Here is a 25597-nt window from a genome sequence, read left to right as displayed (position 1 = left end):
CTGAGCCCCTCCCCAGAATTCTGTAGGTACCAGGAGGACACAGTGTCATGGTCTTTGGAGAGTGCAGTTTGTACCAACTTTTCTTACTGGCCTGTCTTACTGAGTGACTACACTAACTGACCCAGATGCTAACCAGCCCATAATCAGGGCAGGAGTCACAGCCCTAAAAAGACCCACTGCACCCACCCCACCCCCAGTATGCTCCAAGCACCCAAGTAGGTCCATAGGAGGTCCAGGCAAAGTAAGGGGCAGGTCACCTCCCAGGAAGCTCAGAGGCTGGGGTGGGCTGGGAGAGGTAGGAGGGTGCTAGGACATGATGTGCTCCCTATGTGGCAGGCCCTATAATGTGCTAATGACCCTCATTTTGTTGTTAGTCATACTCATTTGGGGTTTTCTTGGAAACTGAGGCAAACAAGGCTAAGTGATTTGGCTGGGGTCACACAGCTAGGAAGTGTCTGAGGCCAGATTTGAACCTGTCTGGGAAGATGAGTCTTCCTAACTCCAGGTCCAGCGCTCTGTGCACTGTGGCGCCCCATAGTTTTCAAACTGCCAAACTTGCCTGGGGTCACACAGCTAGTGAGTGAGGGAGTGAGGCCACATTAGAACTCAGGTCTTCCAGACTCACAGTCTGGCACTTTAGCCAGTGCACCCAGTTCCCACCTTTAAATGCCAAACTGTAGAATTCAATTTAATCCCAGAAGTAACAGAAAGTCACTGGCGCTTTGGATTTTTTCTTTTTCTTTGTTTTAAGGAAGGGAATAAAGAGCAGGATCAGACCTTCACCTTAGGAAAATCACTGTGGCCTTGGTGCCCAGAACCTTGCCTAAGACCAGGTCAATCAGTCAGTTGTTCAACAAACACTAATAAGCAGGAGGTATCATGGTAGATGGAGGGCTGGGCCTGGAGAGTTCTAATGTGGCCTCAGACACCCAGTAGCTGTGTGACTTTCAGCAAGAAACTTCACCTTTATTTGCCTCTGTCTTCTCACCGATAAAAGGGGATCATCGCAGCGCATCACTCCCAGGTTGTTCTGAGGATCCATCCAGATACTGTCTGGAAGGTGCCCATGGTGGATGTGACATACCAGTTGGTTGTCACCATCATACAAAGAGAAAGCCAAACCCCACCCTCAAGGAGCCCTTAATTGGAATCCAGAGAGGGGGTGGAGGCCCCCCTTCTTGCCACACCCCTCGTGCAGGAGCCTGCCCACTTGTGGTTCTCATCCAGCTCTTCAGATGGTTTCCCTACCTGCCCCTCTCCATCTTGGATCTGGCCTTTGCTCTTGACCCTCTGCCTGTGGGGGTGGCTGATTGCCCCCCGCTTTGTTCTCCCTTTCACCTTCCACCCCACCTTCTCCTCCTCCTCCTGGGGGATGCCCAGTCTTCCTCCCTCCGTGACTGTCACCAGTCTCCACCCCTTTACTTCAAACATCACTCCCACCTGCCTCAAGGATTGCCAGGGAACTCTGAACCCCAAAACCTCCCATGCTGGGACTCCTCAATTAGGCTGTAAACTCCCTGAGGGCAGGGGGCATCTGGTGCTGTGTCCCTAATACAGTAAGCGCTTAATAAATGCTTGTTGATAGACTGGTTAATAACTACTGTAAAACATAAAGGTCCAGAGCAAAAAACAAAACTCATTTCTTTTGTATAGTTAAGGAATAAATGTTCCAAGTATAAGAAACATGAGGGCAGCCAATGCCTGGCAGCCATTTCATAAAGCCGAGGATTTCCACCAGTTTGACTGGATCCACTTGGTGAACCCACAGCCGAGCCAGCTGCAGCTCTGGGTAAGCCACCTGCACTTTGACCTTTCCCTCAGTGTCTTCTTTGTTAGAATGGGGCTGATGGAGCTCAGTGGCCACCTGGAAGCCCCATAGCAGTTCAGCCTCCTCCCTGCAACATTTTTGGTTGGGCTTCGTTCTGTGTGTGCTTTAAGATCATGGGCCCTAAGGGGCGCTAGTGGTGAGTACGGAGTGCAGGCAAAGTGGTCTACTGCCCCACCCCCCAGGCCTGAACTGCTTGGCTGATTGTGGCAACTCTTAAGATGCATCCAAAGAGGGTTCCATGGATAGCTGTGATGATGCGGTGAACCAGAGCAGCCTTTGGCTGTGTTCTAGCCCTGTGTTCAGATGGACTTATTTCAGGCCTTTCCCCAAATTGGTCCTCACAAGGTTGCAGGTTGAGTCCTTGGCCAGTGGGGTGAGGGTGGGGTGGGGTGACTGCTCACAGGTTCAAAGTCATCCAGATTTCTCAAACTAAAACTCATAAGCCCCCACCCATGAGCTTACCTAGAACAGTCAGTCAGTAGAAACTCTATAAACAAAGGCATTTACCAAAATACCATAGTAAGAACCACAGCATCAGTGGGAAGGGTGGGCAGGTAACCCACGTGGGATGCAACTCACTTCATGGTACCACAAGGCCCTTCTTGTGGTGACCTCCTGGGGGCAGCATGTCTGCTGAATGAGTCCTTTGGCTCAGTCCACCAAAGGCAGGGGCCACTTGGCTTCCTACTCTCCATGTCTCTATGCTCACTGCAAATGGAGTGTTTCCTATGGGGTGAGCAACCCCTCTATAACATGCGGGGCTAACGGTCAGCAGGGAAAAGACAAATCTATTGGCCCACTATTGTCCTTTGGTAAAGGTGCAGGGGTCATATGGTGGGGGGAGGGGGAGAAGGACGCTCCCTGATTCCAATTCTCTCTTGGGCTGAAAAGGTTAGTTTTTAAAAGTCAGCACAAGTGAAATATCTGTGCAGCTGACGTACTGGCAGTCTTTCCAATTCCATTGAGGAGACGCCATCGTTGCTCATAAAGGGACCCTACAAAGTGTTTCTGCTACTGCGTCCGTCTCTACCTTTTAGGGCATGAAGTTATCCTTCCGGCAAGTCAGTTCTTGATGCTCCACTTTTGGCAGACAGCAAAGGAGAAATGCTGCTTCCCTTTTATAGCCCTTCCTAACCCTCCTCCCTTTCCAGCCTTCTTCCACCTGACTCCCTGATGTGTCTTCATCCATCCAGTGACCCGGTCTCCTGCTGCTCCACACACTGGACACACTTCCCTCCGGCCATCCTGTCCTGGGATGCTCTCCCTTTTCCAATTCAACTCTTGACCTCCCTGGCTTCCTTTAAGCCCTGCCCAAAATCCCATCTCCAAGGAGTTGGAAGCCTCTGACCCCTCTTAACTCTGTGCCTTCCCTTACTTCATCACATCCTGTTTATTTGGTATGTAGCTTATTTGTACACATCTGTTTGCTTGTTTCCCCCGTTAGACTCTAAGCTCTTTGAGGGCGGGGCCTTTTTTTTGTATCCCCAGTACTTAGACCAATACTTCATGAATGACTGAATGACTGAACTACTCCTTCACTCCCCTCCCCTTCCTTTGTGCCTGGATTAAGATGTTTCCAGAACTGTCCATCCATTTCCTCTTTCTGTCCCGCTGGTTTTTATTATACTCGGAGGACAAAATTGCTTCTGTTTCTACTTTGATCCACACCCCAGTGGTCTCCAGCAGGCCTCCCCCTGTGATTTCTAGTTTCCCTCACTTGAGTAACCCTTTTTAATATACAGTAAGAATGTCTTCTCCCCTGCCCCCACAGGCTCTTTGCCACCATTTTAAATTATCCAGATAGAGTCATATTCTGGCTCTGTGATACATACCTATGAGATCAAATGTGCTTCCTCGTGTTAGGGCCAAAACTTTGGGTATTTGGGTATAAATGGCTTTTGGGGACCTGTGAGATTCTGACTATGTCAACAGTTCCTCTTCCAGCACTGTCCCTGATCTCTCTGGGACCTCCATGGGTGGGTCTCCTTGCCCAGGTTTTTCCTTTCCCACCTTTTCAGCTCACAGCCCTTTGGATTCAATCTGAAAGATGCAGGACAAATATTCTCACCATTTTTGTTGGGTGCACTCCATCCCTGGCTAGCTCCTGTCAGTGCTCTGGTTCTAAGCCATGGTTCTCAGACACTGGCTATTCACTCCCACAGCAACAGGAGAAGCTGCAGAGAGGTCGTCAGGAAAAGGGCATCAGATTCAGCTGCTGAAACCTTGCTGGGGACCACAGAGACCATTTCCAGCCAAGTGATGGAATTTAGGCCATAAAGGTTTAAAGGGGGAGTAGGCAACGAGGAAGAGGAGACAGATAACGTGGCAGGACATCTGCAGTTCAGCAGTGAGACGGAGAGAGTTGTGGGGGATGGAATGAGAAACTGGCCACGCCTCATGCTGGGGGTTTGGGTTTTTAAAGGATGAAAAGCCAGTCAAATAGGGAAAACAGGGAAGGGAAGACTGACCAGGCAAGCTCTTGGGAAAAACAAGAAGGAAAAGTCTGGCCTGGGTCAAGAGAAAGGTCATCTCTGCTTCGGAGACAAGAATCAGGACACAACGGGTGACTGTGTGGAGAGGTGTTGGTGTCCACAGTAGCCCAACCGCTGACCCCTAGTTTGTGGAGAAGTCTGTTGAAGGGAGTGCAGGCACTGGTCAAGGGAGAACTAAGGCTTTGTCCCCTCAAACATGAGGCCCAGATGAGAACAGACAGCATGACATGATAGTGGATTTGGCCAGAGCAGTGGTGCATCTTTCACTAGTGGGTCAGCAAAGCCAGCTAATGGAAGGTCAAGACTGTGAGTGGAGGGAGTGAGGCTGAAGCAGAGGTTAATGAACCAGCAGAGCAGGGAAGGATCTGGCCAGGGTGCAAAGTACAAGGCAAAGGGGGAGGTGGACGGATAAGAGAATGAACAGAGGGACATGTCCAACTTTGGGTCATGAAGACAGAACATTTATAAGTGATGGCTGGCTCTACGGGTATGACCACACCTGCTTGTGTACAATGAAGATGGCACGGAAGGTCTTGATCGTGGGAGGTCAGGGAGTTTTTAAGGGGACGTTACTACTACCTATGTGCATGCCCAGAAATACAAGGGCAGGTCTGGGGTGGAGAGGAACACTGAAGTTCTGTGTTTCAGAAGACAAAGAAACAGAGAACTCTGTAATAAGCAGAGGTAAGAACTCTGCGAAGACCCTCCATAGCTAGGCTTGGATCTGCAGAGGGGCAGGAGCCAGGCTGACTCCTTGGGAGGTTGGCACAGCAGGGAATAGCCCCAATCGCCTTTGAAATCCCAATTTTGGAATTCCATGTTTGCTAAAGAATTGAGGTGAGAAGGCTGGATGGTGGCCCAAGGAAAAGCCTGGCCACGTGAGGAAGAAGAGGCAAGCCTCCTGGACTGCACTGGTGTCCACAGACAGATCCTGAAGGAGGCTGTACCTACACAGGACTGCTCATGAAACAGGATAAAATCTGTGGGACTCAAAAATCCAACGGCCCAACTCAGGTTGGTGGAAAGGGGGGCCAGGTAGCTGGTAGGATGAGCAGTGCATATGGCTGCATTAGCAGGTGCCTTGTGTCCCAAACCAGGGAATTTGCCCCCAGATGGACAGAAACCAAAGGAAACAATGAAAGGTGAAGAACCAATAGGTATGTGAGGGGAGAGGGGTTAGGAAGCAAAGAGCTTTCACAGGACCCTGGGGGCTCACCCTTCAGGTCTGCAGTGACGTTGTTCCTGAAGAGAACTGCCAACCAAGCCCAGCTGTGTGTGACTTGAGGGGGAGGGATTCCAAGCTGGCAGTTCGCAGGGAGCATCCAGGTTGGTGAAGTTTTGGAGACAACCAGGCCCAGAGAGGGTCAGAGACTCCCTAAAGGTTATAGATGGTACTTAGGCTGGTGACTCCAAATGCCAGACTTATGACAGGCTGAGGTTCTCCAGGGAACATTTCTATAGCCCTGCCTTCACCCTGGTGGCAAACAGGAAAATAATGCCTCCTGAGCTTCCATCCCAATTAAGAGTTGATGTTCTGGTCTCTAGGCTGCCCTGGGCGAGAGGACACAGTATCAAGGAGAGAATGCCACAGCCAGGACCAAATCCCATCTGTTTTCTCATCTGTCCATCAAGGGTAAAAATACCAGGTACAGAGAGTGGTCTGGAGGCACTGTGATCTTAGTGCCTTCCTCTAATGCCTCCTTGTAGCATGGGCATGGGTCCTGGAAGACACCCTAGCAGAGTCCTCTGGCACAGAATATGCTTTGGTCCTGTGCAGCTCCTGACAGAGGCATGTTAGCTTACCTGGGACATCCTGGCCCAGTGACCAACGAGGGGACAAAGCCCTAAGCCCTGGCTGAATGGAATCTTACCCATCTTGACATTTCCTGCTCTACTCAAAACCAGGAGAAAGCTGGGAAGGGGAGCTAATGCACTGGATGAAAGAATCAGATTCTATAAACATCTTCATAGGCAAAACCATCAGGCTGAGTGTACTAAGATGATGTTCAGTGGAGATGAGAAAGCAATGGTGGGGGGGTGGAGGGGGGCAAGGGGTCAGGGGATTAGAAGCTCAACATGAAATGGCTGCCAAGAAAGCAAATAGGGTCTTAGGTTGCATCAGCTGGGGCAGAACTACCAGGAATGGGCAGACCTCAGTGATCTGGAGAATGTCCAGAGCAGGACAACTGGGAGGGTTGTGACCTAGAGTTCGAGTCACAGAAGGGCTATGGTCCTCGGTCACAGTAGCTGTCCTCAAGCATTTGATGGCAGTCACATGGTAGAGATGTTAGATTCATGCTATTTGTCTGGGTCTGAAAGCTGGAAAATTCTGGCCTGGTGCTGCATTGACTGGCCCCTCCCTCTCACCAACACAGCCATGAAGACTTCTGTCAGAAAGACTCCCCCACATACACATTAGGAGACTAGGAGGCTGCTACAACAAACCAGGTGAGAAAATAAGGGCCTGGAAATAGAAGGACATACCCTACTGGGTAAAATCAATAAAAAAGATGAAGAGAAGCAGTGCTTCAGGAGACGTAGAGCTCACGAGGTCCCCAGACTCTGGAACAGCCAATTTCCAACAACTCAGGAAAAGGAACATTAAGACCCCTGGCTCCTGAGGTGAGAACCAAAGTGCGTGCATCCCAATGAAGTCCAAGCTATCTGCCTGAGACTGAGGAGGGCTCAGTGAGGAGTCACAGTGCCCCAAGATCTGGAGGATGCAGGACCCACATGGTAGGAGGACATGAGCTGAACTGACTTGCCCAAGGTCACCCAGTAAGTAAATCAGAGGACTGCTCCTCAGGTGCGAGGCCAAAACAAGCCAACTCTCTCACACAAATTAAGAACAATGGGTTGTTTGTTTTGTTTTGTTTTGTTTTTTTTAACTTTGCTAAGAGCAGGGGAGAACAAAGGAAGCAGAGGAACAAGGCTGGTGGGCCCAGCCAGAACCAGCAGTAGCCACAGCGAATAAGGGTGCTGGGCTGCATTCACGTTACAAGCAGATGCATCACTTCTGCAGAAGGCTCAGCTTCCTCCACTCACAGATGACACAGAACTTGGCAGGGACTTTGACAAGCAACTAGATTCACAAAGGACTGATGTCAGCCTCCAGTACAGTCTCTAGAGGAGAGCCAAAGGGATCTGCTGGGGTCCCGCTCTGAACTCCTTTATCAGTGACCCAAAGGGGCAAAAATGACATGCTGAGCAAACCTACAAGGCTGGGGAGGGAGCACTAACAAAACTGGGACCCAAGAAAAGGTCCTTTTGACAAAATCTTGCAAAATGCTATTTAATAGGGACAAAATGTGAAACCCTCCATTTGGACTTGAAAATCAACTTCACCACTATCCAAAGGGGAAGATGTAGCCAGTGAGCCAAGTCAGGCCTAGTGTGAGCCTGCCTTCGAATGCCGAAAGGTGCAGTCAGAACCACTACAGAGTCTTCTAGTTGACCCCAGACAGTTCTATGATCAGCTCTGGGCCCAAGGACAAACTGAGGCAGACCCCAAACTACACCACACCAGGAACAGATCCCACTCCTCAGCAACCAGTTATGTTCAACACAAATTTAATCTGTCCATCAGGGCACATCAATCAAACCTAGAAACCCCCTTGAAGATCTGAGTTCAGAGAAGCCCCATGAGCACATTCTGTGGAAGGGATAGCTCATCTTCACCCAACAATTCCATTTCACCAACTGCACAGGCCCAGGTCCAAATCCAGTCTAGCTCAGAAACGGGCTAAGTTACGATTCTGACCACTTTTCATCAAATCCACACACACTTCAAGCCTCTATCCAATTTCGAACTAATTACTATCTGAGACATGAGCAGAGTGTGTAGAGCATCTGTGGCCACAGAAACAATTCAGACAGACTGACAACCAGTCGCTGATCCCTGAATGTCGGTACCTCAGACCAGCGAAGAATGAAACCTACTGGTTTAGTACATGGAACCCCAGGTACTGGATCCCTCTGAGGCTTCTCCCTAGTCAATAAGTCAGTCTGTTTTCCAAGGATTTAGAAAAATGTAATTTATTGTTCCTTGTGTAGTAGGTAACTATAATTAATCCTAGACTTTCCCCAAAAAGATAAAAGTGTGATGAGCAAAATACCAAGATCCCACTTTCACGAGAACAGCCATGATGCTTGAGTGCCTGGCTCTGTGCTGGGGGGGGGGGGGGGGGGGCAGCGGGAAAGAGGTGCTACAAGGCCAACATATCCCTGTCTTGGAGGAGCTTGCCCCTCTCCTCAGAGGGACACGTACCAAAGTAATTCAGGGAAGTATACATGGGGAGGAGCAGGAGCAGGAGTGCTCCCCACCCTCTAGCTCTAGAGGAAGGGCCAGAAGCTTGGCCAGCCTGAGCAGAAAGACCTTATCGGGGCCCAGCCTCCACGCTAGGAATTTCAAAAGGCACTGGGACAGAGGTTTTCTGGGAACAACAAATTGATCACTTCACTATATCATCAGCCTGGAGCCTGAGCAGGTGAAATGTACGGGTATCTGCACCAGTTGGGGCTAGATGGGAGAGGAGGTGAGGACAGAGGCGGTACACCTTGGTGACAAAAGCGGTGGAGATTTGGACAGAAAGCCATCGAGGTGGGAGGGGGTGAGGTCCGGGGCAAAGTGAAGGAGTCCTGTGTTAGACATGCTGAGTCTAAGAGGTCTATGGGACACCCAGAGGGAAATGCAAAACTGGGCTCAGGAGAGAGATGAAGGGGAATACAGGAGTGGACAGTCTTCTGCAAAGTGAACTTACCAAGAAAAAACTGAGTGAGAAGAGAAGGGGGTCCTTGGAAGTGCACTCATACACAGGACGTAGACTGTGGATGAATGAAGATCCCGCAAAGACAGAAGGAGCAGGCAGGTAGATAGGAGAAGCTGGAGAGGCAGAGCCGCCAAGACCAGGGAGAAGAGGGCGTCCAGGAGAGCAGAGGCTTACCAGCACCGTCAAGAAGGCTGAGGGGGAAGAAAAGGCCAGTGAGAGGTGCCTGGTGACCCTGGCCAGGCGGTGTCATGGGAGGCTGGGACACACCATCCTGTCTCCATGGTGGCCTGACCCAGAAGCCTCACACGGGCACTGCCTCCCCCCCCCCCAGAGCCAAGCATATGCTTTCCACTGGGCAGCAGCCCTGAGGCTGACCGGCTGTGCACTCCGGGCTGTCCACCACAGAACACACAATCCACTTTAAAAGACCACACACAAAGGCTTCAGTCCAGTGAGAGAGAATGAACTGAGTTTTATTTTGTCCTCTCTGAAGCGTCCATGTACCAAAGAATGGAGGGGGAGAGAGTTCTGCTTTACATTCTCTCGCAGGTGAGTGTTTCCTTGGTACAGAGCTGGCAGCAAGCATCTCCTCCGTGTTTTTGGCTCCAGTAGGTTACACCTTCAGTACCAGTGTAAGTAATGGTCAAGTGAAGAAACACACGCAGACTGCTGGAGAGGTCTCCGGGATTTACCATGGATGTACCATTGCATAAAGTGCTTCTGGATTTAAAAACTGGAAAGCTGTCAAGTGTGTCCACACTTCTGAAACAGAGTAAAAGTATCCCAGAGGAAATCTCCTTGGAGTCCTTCCTTCCCAGGTGGATTTCGCACTCGGCACTGCTCTCCTAGCCTCCAAGGCGCTGGCCTTCCCCCCATGCGAAGCCTCCTGGTCGTTCTTCAGGTAAGGGGTTGTAATTGGGATCATCATCCGGCGTATCAAAAATTGCCTTCCTAAAAACAGAGGACAGAAGTAATCTAACCCCCAATCTTGGGACCTGGGGGGCAGTTTTGAGGGACTGGGCTGGCAGAAAGCTGTGGGAACTGCTTGGCACTTAGTGGTATTTTTACCTTGGACCATAAGCAAGCAAACATTACCTTTGAAAGTTAAAATAAAACAAAAATAGTATTTAGAAAAACATAGCACCATAAACAAAAAGGCTAACCTTTTTCCTTTGAATACATAGATTAGACAAGTACATAGCCTATACAAATCCATCAAACACACCCGCCAGACAACATTCCTCACTCTGACCCCCCAAAATCCTGCAAAGCTCATCATCACACCCGGACAAGCTCCAAGCCCCGATGTCCCACGTGGACAGAACTCTGGGGTTTCTGTCCAACAAACCACCACAGCCCCAAATGACGCCCTGCCCAACACTCCTGACCAGGCTCTGCTTGAGGCTCTCTGAGAAGGGGCAGCCCAGTCCACTCTGGGGCAGACCACACTATAAGCAAGATCCTCACTATAAGCAAGGTTTTCTTGACATCAAACCCTGACTGCTGCCCCTGGCTCTGTCCTCCAAGGTCAACGAGAAAAGAACCCTTTCAAGCACTTAAAGGTGTCCTCAGCCATTTTCACAGGCATATATGTTGTACCCAGATATACTTGTTATCTCCCACCCCCCCAGGGCGGGACTGAGACTTTCCTGTTCTGGCCACTCCCCCATCCTCGCCCCCCCACGCAGGCTGGTCACACAAGAGTGACTGAGGTCTGAGGAAGGCAGAGGTCAGCAGCTCGGACCATCACCTCCGCATTCCTGAAAACTAATGCCCATGTCTCTGCTATACATACAGATACAATTATTATGTATGTTAAGCCAATGTGCCAAGACGGTATCAGCATTTTCAACAGCCACAATTTCACAGCTGACTCTGAATGAGTCGCAGGCCCCTTAAACCCTTGGGACTTTTCCAGAAACAGCTTGTTTAGTCACCCTCTCCCTCTGACCTGTGCCCCTGCCCCCACCTGATACTTGGGAGATATACAGACATTTTTTAAAAATTCACATTGAAGACTACATGTCCCTCTAATTCAATTTTATTTTGTTAGATGTGATTCTAAGTTCTAGGCCTTCTCTTTCACATCATTCATCAGCTCTCTCCCTCCCAGCTTTATCTGACCTACAGATTTATGCCTTCCCAAGCCAATGGGAAAAACTTCAGAGGGCCTCCTTCTGAGCCGCCACTGAATCTTAGTGACAGCTCTCCCCCAACCTCCACAGGGCTCTCCCCATGACTACCTGGCTCTTGAGGGTCACTCCCCACCCTACTCCAGCTTCCCTTCTGACCCTCCTCTGATTCTGCTGGACCTCTCCCCTTCTCTACAACCTTCTGAACAACCCAAAGATCTGTGCCGTGGGGAAAGGGTGCCCCAATTTACAACCACTGTCATCCTCAACTCCTAGGTTACACATCCAACACCCTACTTTAGGGCCTCACAATTTCTCATAGATGAACATCACAGCCTCCCTCCTAACTGGTGTCCCTGCCTCAGTCTCCCTACTCCAGGCTCTCCTATCACCCTAAGGGAAGAAGGCAGGAAGCATTTCCATGGTGCCTACTATGGGCCAGGCACTGCGTGAGCACATTATTATCTCATTTGATACATCTGGATAAAGTATAAACTCCTCTGTCTGGCTTTCAAGGACCCAACTCCCTTTCCAGTCCCTGGGATGTGGCTCCTCACAGCCAACACTCTGCCACCCACTTGTAGGTCCCATGGGCCCTTGCCTGACTCTCATCACTGGGTGGGCACTTTTGTCCCAAACTGCCTTACCTTCACCTTTATTTTTTCACTTTACGTTTAGAAAGGTTACATTTATGGACTTTCTCATCGGAGCACACTCCTTGTGAGCAGAGATCGCTTCTGTCCCCCAGCACATAGTAGGAGTACATGATGTCCTCAAGAGAGGATTCAGAGCCCATCACAAATGGGCGTCATTCCTCCCCACACACACACTCATGGTTCACCCAAAGTGGCCTTCGTCTCAGCCTTCCATTTCTCATCTCCCATGAGAGAGTCTGGGCGTTTCCCTTTCCCCTGTCAGGACCCCAGCTCAAGGGCCAAACTCTAAGCAAGGGCTTTCCCCAGGGCCCACCCCCGCTTCCTACCACACAAGCATCACCACCACCATTATCAACGTTTACTTCAGTAAACTTCAGTTTACCAGAGTCTCCCAGCCAAGAAGTCTCAAAGGAAGGTAGGCCTTGGCTCCTGCACCAAACCAACAGAGCTCAAGACATCAGGAAGTCAAGTCTGCTGATACCATGTCGTGAATGGCTCCTTTCTCCACTCATCTGACATTGTCTAAATGGGTGCATAAGAATCCCACAATCCAGCATGAGAGAATACTCACAAAATAGCAGGTGTTTTCAGAATTCTTGCTCCCCCTGGCTGATTAGGAAATACGTCTTCCAAGAAAAAATATATGTGTCCAACTGCAATTCCTAGAATCAAACATAACACAAAGAAAGAACAGGGAGAGTACAGATCAAAGATCAGCCCTGGGCTACCTGGGGGCCTGGCCCCCAAGGGACAGGCCACTAGCAGATTCAGCCCCCGACAGGCATGGCCATTTAAACACCTCGAGAAGAGAAGAGGAGGAGAGAGCAACAGTGATCCCTTACCCAGGAGGTCCACAATGATGGAGTTGCCCAGTAACAAGGAAAAGCCCATAAGGACCCAGGGCAGAAAGGGGGCCTGGAAGTTGAGAAGGCCAAAGAAGTTCATGCGGACATATGGATTCCTTCGGCTCCACACATAGACAAGCATGATGGTGAAGGCCTGCCCTAAGAAAACTAAGCTGACAAACAAACCGAAAAGCTAGCAACAGGTGTCAAGGAAAATCATCAGAGGCTGCCCATCCCCGAGGGGAATCCAGAGAACAGCCACCCCTCTGGGGAGTGGGACCAAGGGGAATCCAGAGCACAGCCACCTGTCTGGGGAGTGGGACCAAGGGGAATCCAGAGTACAGCCACCCCTCTGGGGAGCGGGACCGAGAAGAATCCAGAGCACAGCCACCCGTCTGGGGAGTGCGGCCAAGGGGAATCCAGAGCACAGCCACCCATCTGGGGAGCAGGAGAATCACTAGGGTCAGCCTCGGCAGAATGAGGCCTCCCCCCACCCCTGGCTTCACGGCCACAATGCCAGACTCCAGCCCCAGGGGGAGGAAGGGCATCACCAGGTGCAGACCCACAAGCAGACATCTTTCCATGTTGGTCGTTGCGTCCTGCTCTGTACCTTTTTATGAGGCAAACTCAGCACACGCTACCCATATTTTCACAACAGGCTTGTCCTCTGGGCAGCCTTGTGGGGTGCTTTGTAATCACTCTGAGCCAAAGGAGCCTAGTTTGAGAACCTGGAGCACAGCGGCCAGTTGATTAACACCAGTGACCAAGAGGGTGTTTCATAGCAACACGCCACAGAGGAGCACCCCACCTAAGCCCACCCTAATGGGGCCAGAAGCCTGGAGCAGCCAGTATGGGCTGGACAGAGGAGGGTCTCTGCAACTTATAAGGGGGCCTTCCAGCTGCTGAAGGATACAGTCATTAAGAGGCCCCCAAAAAGGAACATAAACACAAAGTCTGCTGTGCGGCCTCGGAAAGAGCCTTCTTCTAGCATTCGGCAGTAGCGGTATCTGATGGTGGAGTCAGGAAAAAAGGAAATCGTCCAAAGATACAAACGTGAAGAACACATCCTGTCAGTTGGGCACACACAGAGCTCCTCACTTGGCTGCTCCCTTCCTATACCCCCAAATAAGCCTGAGCGCACAGGATCAAAACCCCCTCCCTCCATGAGTCCGACTGGACCCAGGCAGGGAGGGCAGCTCCATTCTCTCTTGCTCTCGCTCCCTGGCACGTGGCACACTGCAGGCTGTCCCAGGGATTCCAAGGGCACCCACTGTCCTGTCCTGTCCCTTCGAACTCAAAGATCTGGTTGGAAAAGTCCAAGAAGGCAAGTGTCCAGCCCCTCACCAACCACCCCAGCCTTCATGACCCTCTTTCCCTCAGACCTCCTCCAGGCCTATCTCATCTTCACCTTAACTCTCCGTTACCTGCTCTGGTCTGCTTTTCTCCATGCCCCGCCCCCCTTCCTCCCAAAGAACAGGCCCATCTCCCCTCCCTGCTTTGCTCTTTGAGTGTGGTTCTAGAACTCCCAACCTTGGGAAGGAGGAACAGAGGACAATCTCCCTGTGATTTAGTGTGACGGCCCTGCTCTTCCCTCGGCTGACCCTCCAATGTTCCAGCTGAGTGCCCCTGGCACCTCTCCTTCTCTATCACCACCTCCAAGAGACAGGGGGTAGGATGGGGGCCTCATCACTTCCATCCCACTGCTGACAATCAGACCTAGAGCAGAACTGGCCCTTCTGAAGGATCTAACTATCATCAAGGCAAGAATGAAACTCTGTGCTTTGAGCTGAGTTCTGGCCACTGCTCTCCAGGACAAAGTCAAGGTCACTGAGGCTCCAGCCCCTAGCCTCTCTTTACCCACCCTGCTTCTTTGCACGATCACCCTGTGAGACAAATGGGTGGTGGGGAGGAGGGGCAAGGAAACAAAGATGGTCAAGGGTTTCTTACAAACATCTCATCTGATCGTCACAACAACCCTAGAGAAGAGCACAGCTATTATCTCCATTTTACAGACAAGGGAACCAAAGCTGAAGGGGGATCTGCCCAACAGTCAGAAAGCCAATGAGCATCTCCCAGATCTGAACTCAGGCCCCCAGCATTCTATCTCATGCCTCAATGGGCTGCCTATGGGTATAAACTCGCTGTATAACCATCTCTCAGACACAGCCCCATCCTTCAGGCCCTCATCACCCGTACTGGATCAGGGCTGGAGCTCTGCCTCTAGGGCCCCCCACTCTAATCCATTTTCCATTCAGCTCCCAAAGAGATCTTCCCAAAGCCCAGGCCGGATCCTATCAAGCCCTACTTTGTGAACTCCAGGGGCTCCCAACTGCCTCCAGGAGCAGATTCAAAATGCTCTGGTCCTCTGCCTGGAAGGCTCTCCCCCCTCTGCTCTAACTCCTGACTTTCCTGGCTTCTTTTTCCCACCCCCTTCATTCCAAAGCCTTCCCTCTACAGCTCGTTGGTAGGAACTAGCTTTCCCTCTTTTTGCAGCCCCAGTGCCTGGCACACAGTAGGCGCTTAATCGACATTTACTGACACAGTGCCATAAACAAAAGTCAAAACAGTAAAACAGACACAACACTGGATTTCTGACAGTCCTTGACAGTCATGCATCTGACAATGGATACAAGAAAATCATATTAAATAAAAAATTGAATCCAACTGGTCCAAAGAACAAGAAATTGGTGATTAATCTCCATATCTGTAAAATTAAAAAAAAAACATGAATTAACTCAGATACAATTATCAGAAATGTTTTAGTCAAGAGTCAGAGGGAAAATGCTAGAACTGGGACTTTACAACTGTATTTCAGATCATATCTACATTCCTTTCCTAAGGGTAACTGTGAAAAAGGAAGGTAACATTTTCACAATTTTCCTGATCCTCTGAACCATAAAAGGAAAAATGATGCCCCCTACAGACTGAGCTTGCCACTCCAATAGCAGGGAGGGAGGTACCAAAGTTCATTTGGAGACTTTGCAGTTGCTAAGAGCTCACATCCCGGCCCTGGGAGAGAGCCAGCCTGTTCTGCCCTCCGCAATATTTTAGAAAGGGGGTCTTGTTTTTCACTGAGAACGTTCCAACAATGTCGGCACCCTAAAAACCGCCTTTGAACGTAGTTTTGGAGGTGGCCTATGCGTTCTCCTTTACATCTGCAGAAACAAGCTTCTGAGCAGCGTTTCCTCCCCAGAGTCCCAAACAAGGTGAAGAGCCCAGATCTAGGGACCGAGGCGCCAACTGGGAGCTCCCACTCCCACCCCCGCTGGATGTGATACAATGTAACACCGTGATACAATGTAACACCGTGATACAATGTAACACACGAAGACCTTGGGCCTTTCCTCACCCAAGGCCGGCCCCACACACCTCCTCACAAGGCTAGGACTCGGGGAAAGTATGCAGAGGCAGTGGCAGAGCTTGGTCAGCCCCAACTGGGGCGGGTGGGGAATGAGACCTGGGGGCAGCAGGCGCTTAATAAGTGCAGGAGCACACAGCAGGCGCTTAATAAATGCAGGTAGGCCAGAACAAAACCATGGCAACCCCGTGCTTCCCGCCTCTCCCACCTGGAAGTGCCGGAAGATGAGCTCGGGGTTGAAGTAGAGCTGGAAGGGCGTGATCAGCTCCAGTTGCTGGAGAAGAAGAAGAGACGGCGGGTCAGGCAGGCTCCCTCGAAGCCGTCCTCGGCGGCCTGCGGGGCCAGGCCCGGCCACAGCCCCGCCCCGGCCTTCCCTTCCAGCCCGCGGCCCCGCCCCGCCCTCCGCCGGCTCCCCCCTCACCACGGCGGCCGTGGTGAGCACGCAGGCCGTGGTGTACGCGCGGCTCACAGGCGGGATCTGCAGGTACTCCAGCCTCAGGCTCTGGTACGCCATCTTCCCCGCCCGCCCCGCCCCGCCCCGCGCGCCCGCGGCGCTCCCGCCGCCACCGCTGCTGCCGCCGCCGCCGCCGCCGCCGCCACCGCTACTTCCGCTTCCGCCGCCGGGGGTGGGACGCGGAGGCCTCTTTCCGGGCCGCGGGCCCACGAGCGGGGCCAATGGGAGGCCTCCGACTAGCAGCGCGCCCCGCCCAACCCCAGAATGCCTCCCCCGAGCGCCGGCGGACCAAGCCGCCAGGCCGAGCGCCGCTCGGACAGGCCAATCAAAGCCCAGCACTGCACGCCGTCCCGCCTTCACCTCGCGGGTCACCAATCAGCATGGCCCAACTGGAACACAGCCTCACCCAACCAGCAGGTCGCACTCCTCCCGCCTGGCTGCCATTAGCGGAGCTAAACCTCCGTCAGGCATGGCTCCCGTTGATTGGCTGGGCGCCGATCTCGAGGGGGCGGAGCACGGGTGTGGGGCAGAACGTAGCGTCGGGGATCGTTGCCCGAAGTTTGAAGGCGGCTGCGGGCGCGAACGGGCGGGGTCCCCGTTCGGGGCGGATCCGGATGTGGACGGCGGCTGGGTCGGCGTCGCTGCGCACTAGCCGTCTCGGTACGTTCGGAGGGTGCGGGCGCTGTCCCAGGGACAGCGGAGGAACGGAGGCAGCGGGAGCTGGATGGCCTGGAGTGGGGGCTGGGGCATCCGAGCCGCGCTCCCGAGATGCATCAGGCGGCACGCACAGGCCCCTGGGACTTGGAGTCCGCCGAGACCCCTCTCCAGGAGGGATCCAGTCCCTCCTCTTTCCACCTCCCACTGACAGCTGGGGAAACTGAGGCCGGATCCAGCGCCCTTGTCGTGGGAGGGGGTGGGCTGGCTCGGAGCAGGGAGCCGGGGCGGGCTTAGGTTTTAGGAGGACCCCCTTTCCCCATTGCATTTGTGGGTGATAAGGGAGGTTGGGGTGTCTATTAGGGAGAGCCTTGGGGGATGGGAGATTTGGGGGCCTGGATGGTCGTGATGCGGCTTGTCCTTTCTGAGGTCATTCCCTGGCCGTTTCCATGCTGATAGATGAGGCAGTGGGAGTGCTGCCCAGCCAGACTCTGAACCCTGAAATCCTCCCTGCTCCAGGGTCATTCAGGGCATCAGCAATGGGGGCCTGCGGGTCCTCACTGGCTTGGGCAGTGAGAGCCAAGGTCAGCTCCACGGATCCCTGGGATGCCGCTGAAGGATGGTTCTGACCTTTGCCCTCAGACCGCCAGGGACATCTTGGGTGTTGCCAGCCTTGGCACCTAACGCCAGGGCCTTGGGAGGTGGGTGGTCTAAGGGAAGGGAAGGCCAAGTCAGGGCAAGGGCTCGTCCTGAGGACGTCCTTTGAGTTACAGAAAAAGTGCTTCGTGACTTAAAACCCTGCGGTGCCCCCAAGTACCACACATACCAGCCTCAGAGGGAGGCTTCGGCTCCACAGACAGCATGCTGTGGTTTGCCCTCTGTGTGATGCCATCTCGTGCCTGTGTCTCTGTCTTTTTCCTAGGTTAGTAGATCCCTTGGTTGATGCTTAGCACCTCCTGAGGGGGAGGTCTCTGCTCCAGCCAAGATGTCCATCAACCCAATGCTGTACGAAACCCAGTTTTTTGGATTCACACCCCAGACGTGCATGCTCAGGATCTACATAGCCTTCCAGGACTACCTGTTTGAGGTGATGGTGGCTGTGGAAAAGGTCATCTTGAAGAAGGCCAGCAGCCTTCCTGGCTGCAATCTGAGTGACGTCCAGGTCCGTGGCAGCACGGAGACCTTCCTGCGATTCATGAGGGGGCGCTTTAACCGCCTCTTTGTCAAGATGGAGCAAGTGCTACTGCAGCTGGTACTGAACATTCCCCCAAACATCCTCCTCCCTGAAGATAGGAGCCATGAGAAGTACCCCCAGAGCCAGGAGGACTTCCACCTTCTCCAGCAGCAAGTGGAGCAGCTGCAACTTCGGTACAAGGCAGAACTTGGAGCCAAGTATGCTCTTCTGGCAGAGCTTGAGGTCCAGAAGGTGGTGCAGGCCCGATTGAAAAAGACTTTGCACTGGTTTGATGGGCTGGGAGAGGCCCACGGGCCCCTTGGCCTTGGGGAGATGATGGCCTTCCTGATCCAACACTCAGGCCGGCTTCGAAACCTCACAGAGGACGTGACACAGAAAAGCAGGAAGATAACGATGCAGTAAGTGGCAAGCCACACAGCTTGAGAATGAATGGACCGAGTGGGGGTGGGGTGGGGTGGGAGGGTTGGGAGCTTTGGCCCTGGCCGAGAGAACGTGGCTATGAAAGTGGTTTCTGCAGAAGACTGGTGTCCCAGGCCCTCCCTTGTGATTCCAAAGTGGGGATGTGCCCCCCTTTCAGGCAAAGTAGCATTCTACAAGTCAGGACCACTGAGCACATGGGAAGGAGAGTCTTCTTTCATCCAGTTACAGGCACTTGAAAAACCTGCATCTCAGAAGCTTTTTGCTCTGAATCCTGCCTGAAATGGGTCTTTACCAGCTGAGGAGGCCAAACTGTTGCAAGGGTTCAGAGATTCCATCTCCCAGGCAGCTGGTCAGAAGGAAGCAAACAAGTCAGTGCTGCATCCATTCACGAGAGCTTCTGAAAATGCACACTCTGATCTTTGGAGCCAGAGAAGGGAAAGAAAGTCCAGTCTGAAGACAATCTTGCTTTGTATCAGATACTTAGACTGTAAGAATTTTGCCTGTTCAGTAATCACTCCTTCTGGAACAGAGCTGTGCTGAGGCCCAGGTCAGCTGCCCTTGATTTGCAGATCACTATTTAAAAAAAAAAATTAACCAAAGTCCCATTTATTTACTCAAAGGGAGGGCCCTTTAGTCTGACACCAGACACTGGATTTGACTGGATTATTGACCTTGTCTGGTTGTAGACATCTTGAATTTGTCACTTCCTATCTACAGGCTTTTTTTTTTTCCATTTAACAGTATGCTTTTTAAATGAGTATTCATGCAGACCATAATACCAAATAGGACAAGATATGACAACCCTGCCAGTTTTGCTCAAGACAACTGCAGAAGCAAAGAATAGAGAAATAAATAAATTGGGCGCACAATTTGGAAGTGAGGAAATTATGCTAAATTTCCAGGGTTGAGCAATGGGAAGGAGGGTAGAAGGTCTAATGACACATTGTCCTGATTTTTGTCCATTTCTGAACATTCTGTTGCTCAGAGGATTGCAGTGAATCGGGTAAGACACTTGGCAATTTCTTTAACATTCAAGTGGAAATATTATAGTTGAACTAGGATTGCTTATGATAAACAGTTGTAACAAAATATGCAAAATGGAGTGAAATCATCAAATCTTGGGAAACAAAACCCCTTTGTAAAATGCAGGCTGATAAAAAGAAGCGCTACGGGGAGACCTGCATGTTTCTGATGTACATGGTCTGATCCTCTTGTGAATCCTGTAAGCTGTTTAATAACCCTATAAGGTGTTTGCTGGGAAGGGAAGGCAAGATCTTGTGCATCTAAAGCTGAATTGACTCTAGGTGAGTCATTGGGGGTTGAGTCATTGATTGAGGTCACCTCAAAACAGTCCCCTTGGAGTCTTTCATACAGAGTGTTTTTTTTCTTTTAGACTGTAAGAATGCCAAGACAAACAGTTAGGGCCTGGACCCTGCCCTCCAGAAACTTACCTGTCAGGGAAATCACACACACACACACCAGATAGAGATAAAAAATACAAGAGGGCTTTGACAGGAACTGCTCAGAGCAAGAAAAGCTTGAACTAAGCCTTGGAGACCACCTTCCAAGGAGGAGGCAGAAACAGAGAGATGGGGTGGGGGGCATGTAGGGAGAAGGAGACGTAGGGAAATAATGGGGAATATTAGTGAGTGATAAGTAAAGTAGCCAGAGGTGGAGTTTGAGGAGGAGAAATTGAGGAAAATTCTTGGGTGAGGGAAGTGAGAAAAGGCAGTTGAAATCATAGAAGGAGTTGAGACAAAGCAAAGGAATTTGGTTGAGTTTGCTGAAATACTTAGGATCAGGATGATTTGAGAAATAAGGCTGGGCAGTAGAGGAAACTGTTCGGTGTTGGTAGTTCTGCCAGAGCCCAAACTGAATTATCTATGTTCCACATGTGGGCTGATCTCACTGTTGGAGAAGGTGAGGGCCTCCAAGGATGCCTATCCACACTCCAGCTTGTTGGGGTGAAGAGAGGGTAAAGGAATGAGATGTAGGCTTCCAGGGGAGAGAAAGGGAAGGGAAAAGACTGGAGAGGGCCGGATGTTCTGGGGAGGAGGCAGCAGCTGCTTGTCCTGAATGTCTCCTAGAGCTGTCAGACAGGAGCTTGCCTGGTAAACAGCAGAGGAAGAAGTATGGTGGGTGGTCATTCCCTACTGAAGGACACAGGTGCAGCCTCTCTCCAGCCTGCTGATAAGACTAGAGAGCTCTCTTGTCCTCTTGAGAAACCCGCCCAGGACCTAACAGAATCTCCCAAGACGTGAGAGCATCGCAGCAGCACATTTCTGGTGCTCGCTAACACTTTCAGAAGGAACCCCTGGAGTGTGGCCAGTGATTAGGAAATGTTGGTTGTGGCTTCACTGTTATCCACTGAGGTCAAGGAAATGTGTAAGAGAATAACTAATTTGTGAAGTGAACAGCTGGCTAAGGAGATGATGTCTGAGAATGGGATTTGGATTTCTGAATGGCAGCTTACAGTGAAAGGCTGACAGATTCCTGGCCAGAGATGGAGTATACCAACTTGAAAATGGGTTTGCCAGTGTGTTGGGACAGCTCTCCTGTCTTGCACATCTAATGAGAATGACTTTAAATTAGGAAGGAAAGAAGTGGGTATCAGAAAGAAGACAGCTTTTGTATGTCCTAATCACAAAGAAGAACGACTAGCCCATGAGACACCCACAATTGGCAGGAAGCAAGATTCAAGAATGGAGGGGTAGGAAAGCTCATGGGTGCTAGCAGCTATATGCAGACACAAACTGTGGGCAGTGAACAGCAAGCTAAGGCCTGAATGGAGTGTCACAGAGACAGTGGCTCCGGGTGGGTGTTCTCAATTCAGTAGAGTAGGTAGGAGTAGGTAAAGGGGTGGCTTGGCCCTGTGTCTTGAGAAGTATACATGTTGGACTGGTGAGGAACATGCTGGAGGGGGAAGCGAGAAGCACCCCTGACCACCCTGGCTTCATGTATGCCCTGCTGGGCCCTTTCTCTTCACAGACAATCACAGTAAATCCTTTTTGTAAAACCCATTGAGTCTGGCTGACTGCTTGCCAATGGGAGACTCGCTACTGGGGGCTCAGGAGCAGCAGGTCTAGAAGAAGGGTAGTCAGTCCCCCTGTGCTGGCTAGGGGGAATGGCCTGCGGGGAGCAGTGTCAGGTCCAGTGCTACAAACACAGGTGTTTAATAAACGCAGTTGTTGAATCACTGTCACTCTCTTGTTTCTGTGTCCTCTTCTCCCTCCCACTTCTGCCCCTGCCACATACAGCCTTTAGATTAGTAAACATTCTCATCTTCAATTTCCTCTTCTGTAAAATGGGGATAATCAAAGCCCCACCTTCCAGAGTGGTCGTGAGGATCAAATGAGGTAATGTGGAATGCTTTTCACGCCTTAACGCACTATGTGCATGCTCGTTACTAGAGGCCGCTAGGTGGTACAGTGGGTAGAGTGCCAACCTAGAATTGGGAAGCGCTGAGTTCCAAACCAGCCTCAGACACTTAGTAACAGTTTGACCTTGGGCAAGGCATTTAAACTGTTTTCCTCAAGTCTATTTATCTCTAAAATGGGGATAATGGTATCTACTTCCCAGAGTTGTGAGAATAAAATATCTGAGTCTACCTGCCAAGACATGCACAGGAATTACATGAACACAGTGACAGAATCTCAGACATCTAAATGATTGGAGGAATAATTGTAGACTGAGCCAAAAGAGTAAAAATAACATACTGCATAAATGGGCTTATTCAGTGCTGTGCCAATTAAGCAACCAAATGAAACCAAAAACCAAAATTCTTCTCAAGGGAGATGAAAACGTGGGAAGGAAGGGGGCTGCCACTGTATTAGAAAGCCTTCATTGTTGAAGCAATCCAGGACTGGGCAAGAAATGGGTCTATTAGTGGAACACATTAGGTATATGTCGTATAGGAACAGCAAGTGTAGTAGCCTGGCGTGATAAACCCCAAGATCTCAGCTGCTGGAGAATGAATTCACTATTTAATGGAAAACCAGAAAGCAGTCTGGTAACCCTAACCCTAAATCTCCCAATGTAACCCAAAACAAGCTATAAACTGGTATGGAACTTGACAAAGGGTGACATTAGGAACAAACTGGAGGAACACAGGAAAAATGACCTTTCAGATCTATGAATGGGAAAGGAGTTCACCATGAAATAAGACGTAGAGAGGGTCATAAGAGGTAAGATGGATGATTCTGATGACAAAATCAGATTTGCACATACGGAGCCAGTACTTCTAAAATTAGAAGAAAAGCAGCTAAATAGAAAATACTGACATCAAGAAAGGCCTCAAATCAAAAAGATTCAAACCAATAAGAATAAGAGTCACTTGCTAATTGATAAAAAGTCAAAGACAATTTTCAGGAGAAATCCAAGCTATCAATAGCCATAATAAAAAAATTAAACAACTCTGAGATTCTGCTTTATACCCATCATATTTTCAAAATAGACCAAAAAGGAAAAATGATGTTCTGGAGGTCTGTGGGAAACAGGCACACGAGGGCACTGCTGGTACAACTGTTGTGGAGAACAATCTGGAACCCCAATGATCAGTGTGGGATGTTTGACTATACACATCTGTAACCAGAATTTTGTTTTTCTCTGTGGTGGTAAGGAAGCAGGAGAGAGAAAATAGAGATCTGAAGATAAAATTGTTTTAAAAGGAGGCACTTACATTCTAATTAGGGAGAAAAGAGGTACATAAAGCAGTGTGTTCAAGGTACATAAAGAATAAAAGGGTGACCTTGGAGGGGAAGGCCCTAGAGATGAAGGAGCTGGGCACAGGCCTCCGATTGAAGGTGACACTTGAACCATGTCTGGAAGAAAGCCAGGGATACTTAGAGGCCGAGGTAAGGAGAGCATTGAGGCTTGGCTCACAAAGAAAGCTCCTAGGAACGGACATGGCAGAGTGGACTTGACCAAACTAAATTGGGCCATACCCTCACCTGCTTTTTCAGGCCGGAGCTCCCTTCCTGACTTTCCCTCCTCCTTGTCCCATTCAGACGAGTGTGGTAACAACCATGCTTGTGGCAGATGGTGGTCAGTGCTCCTGGAGAGAAGCACTGAACTCTCTGGAGTGATTCACTGCTTCCCTGAAGAATCCCATGGGGCACTCCCTCAGGAGGACACCAGGAGGACTTTCCTCAAATGACCATCTATCTCTTTCCTTCTGCCTGGTACTCTTTCTCAGGCTCTGTACATGTAGTCCCTGAGGACAGGTCAGCCAGGTGAAAGTGCTTGTCTCCATTCAGTTTTCTGTTATTTAGACAGAATACTAGGTAAGAATTGTCATTGGTTTTCCTCCTGGGCCACTTCCCAGTGCATGGGGCCAGAAAACCTGGGATTCTACTTGGTATCTGAGAGATGGGGGCTTCTCAGCATTCACACTGTGCTCTGTGACCAACAGACCTATAAGAGCATCTTGGTGGAGGGGATGCTTCACCACATCCCCTGGATTGTGCCAGGGTTCCTTTAGGAAAACAGGTTACATATTTAGGATGAGGGTTAGGTTTTCTGTGTTGGCCTGACATCCTAGGTCAGGAGAATCTGCAGTGGGCCGATTTTCCTTGGAGCAGGGATGGACATGAGGCCTGAGTGCAGCCCAAAGTCCGATGAGAAGCCAAGCTTATTGTTGGAATATCTCCACCTTCCAGGAACCTAGAGCAGAGCCAAAGAATTAGGTAGGACTCTACTGTTGGGAAAGACTGTAAAGCAGAGAATGTCATAGAATCTCAGGAGGGGCCTCAGCAGCCCCCTGAGCTCGGAAGGAATCTACCTTAGAACTCACCTAATGCATTGTCTTCCAACGTCTGCCTAAGGCCTCAGGGAGAGAACACCTACTGCCTGCTAAGGCAGCTCGAGCCAATGGGGGATAGCTTTCATGGACAGAGAGTTTTTCCCAGCCGTGAGCCTCCATCAGCCTCTCTGCATCTTTCCCCTGCTGTCCCTGGCCCTGCCCTCTGGGAACAAGCAGCACCTTCAACCTTCCTCCCCAAGCCAGACAGCCCTGCGGATGCTCCAAGATGGTGACCTCGACCTCCTGAGTCTTCTCCCATTGACACAGTCCCAGTTCTTTCAACTGATCTTCCTGTATCAGGCCCTTAATCATCTTGACTGTCCTCCCCAGCCTGTTCTTAAGTCCTGGTGGCCAGACTGAAGACCCTACTTTAGGTGTTCCTGGAAGCTCTTCGCTCTCTGGATGTGAGGTGGGGCCAAGAGCTGGTCTTAAGAGTCAGGAAGACAAGAGCTCAAATCCACGTGTTTCCTGGATGTGTGATCCTGGGCAAGTCACTTCTTAACCTCTGCCTGCCCTCAGTTTCCTCAGCTGTAAACTGGGCATCATCATAGCACCTACCTTGCAGGGATGTTGTGAGGATACAAGGAGGTAATATATGTAAAGAGCTTAGCATAGTGCTGGTACATAGTAGGCACTGTGTAAATGCTCATTCCTGCCCACTTCCTTCCCTCTCTGGATATAACTCAAGATTGCATTAGCCTTTTTGGCCACTCATACTGATCCTGTGGTCCACTAAAGTACCCAGTTCTCTTTCTAAACATTCCCTCTCCCATCCCATATGTATGAAGTTATTTTTTGTACCCAAGCATAAAGCTCCATGTTCCTGATGAGTTTCATCTTCTCATATGCCCTGCAGTGCTCTAGCCCATCAAAGGGTGATCTTGATCCTGTCACCCAAGTCATACATATGTGTCATTAAGAGCAGGTCATATGTGCCTTTATCCTAGCCATGGATAAAAATGCTGAATAGTCCAGGGTCAAGCACAGATCACTG

General features: G+C 50.6%; 2 protein-coding genes across 3 annotated transcripts; one reads left to right on the top strand and one right to left on the bottom strand.

The window, feature by feature from the left end:
• Positions 1-9536: 9536 nt before the first annotated feature.
• On the bottom strand, positions 9537-16673 carry DERL2 (derlin 2). Of its 2 annotated transcripts, XM_072619066.1 has the most exons (7): positions 16502-16658; positions 16289-16354; positions 15353-15426; positions 13636-13729; positions 12720-12915; positions 12449-12539; positions 9537-10040 (listed from the first exon to the last, which is right to left on the bottom strand). In XM_072619066.1, exons 1-7 carry the CDS (start codon positions 16592-16594, stop codon positions 9935-9937), a joined length of 720 nt encoding a protein of 239 aa, XP_072475167.1. In that variant the 5' UTR covers positions 16595-16658; the 3' UTR covers positions 9537-9934. The 2 variants fall into 2 exon arrangements, with proteins under 2 accessions (XP_072475167.1, XP_072475168.1); XM_072619067.1 differs by lacking the exons at positions 12720-12915; positions 13636-13729; positions 15353-15426 and having other exon boundaries at positions 16502-16673.
• Positions 16674-17106: 433 nt separating this feature from the next.
• Positions 17107-21556, top strand: MIS12 (MIS12 kinetochore complex component). The gene is made up of 2 exons (XM_072619069.1): positions 17107-17194; positions 18111-21556. Exon 2 carries the CDS (start codon positions 18174-18176, stop codon positions 18783-18785), a length of 612 nt encoding a protein of 203 aa, XP_072475170.1. The 5' UTR covers positions 17107-17194; positions 18111-18173; the 3' UTR covers positions 18786-21556.
• The last annotated feature ends 4041 nt before the right edge of the window (positions 21557-25597 follow it).

Source organism: Notamacropus eugenii, chromosome 6, assembly GCF_028372415.1.
Source record: "Notamacropus eugenii isolate mMacEug1 chromosome 6, mMacEug1.pri_v2, whole genome shotgun sequence".
Taxonomy (NCBI): Eukaryota; Metazoa; Chordata; class Mammalia; order Diprotodontia; family Macropodidae; genus Notamacropus; species Notamacropus eugenii.
Note: the sequence above shows the minus strand (reverse complement) of the source record. Positions and strands in the feature narration are given on the sequence as shown.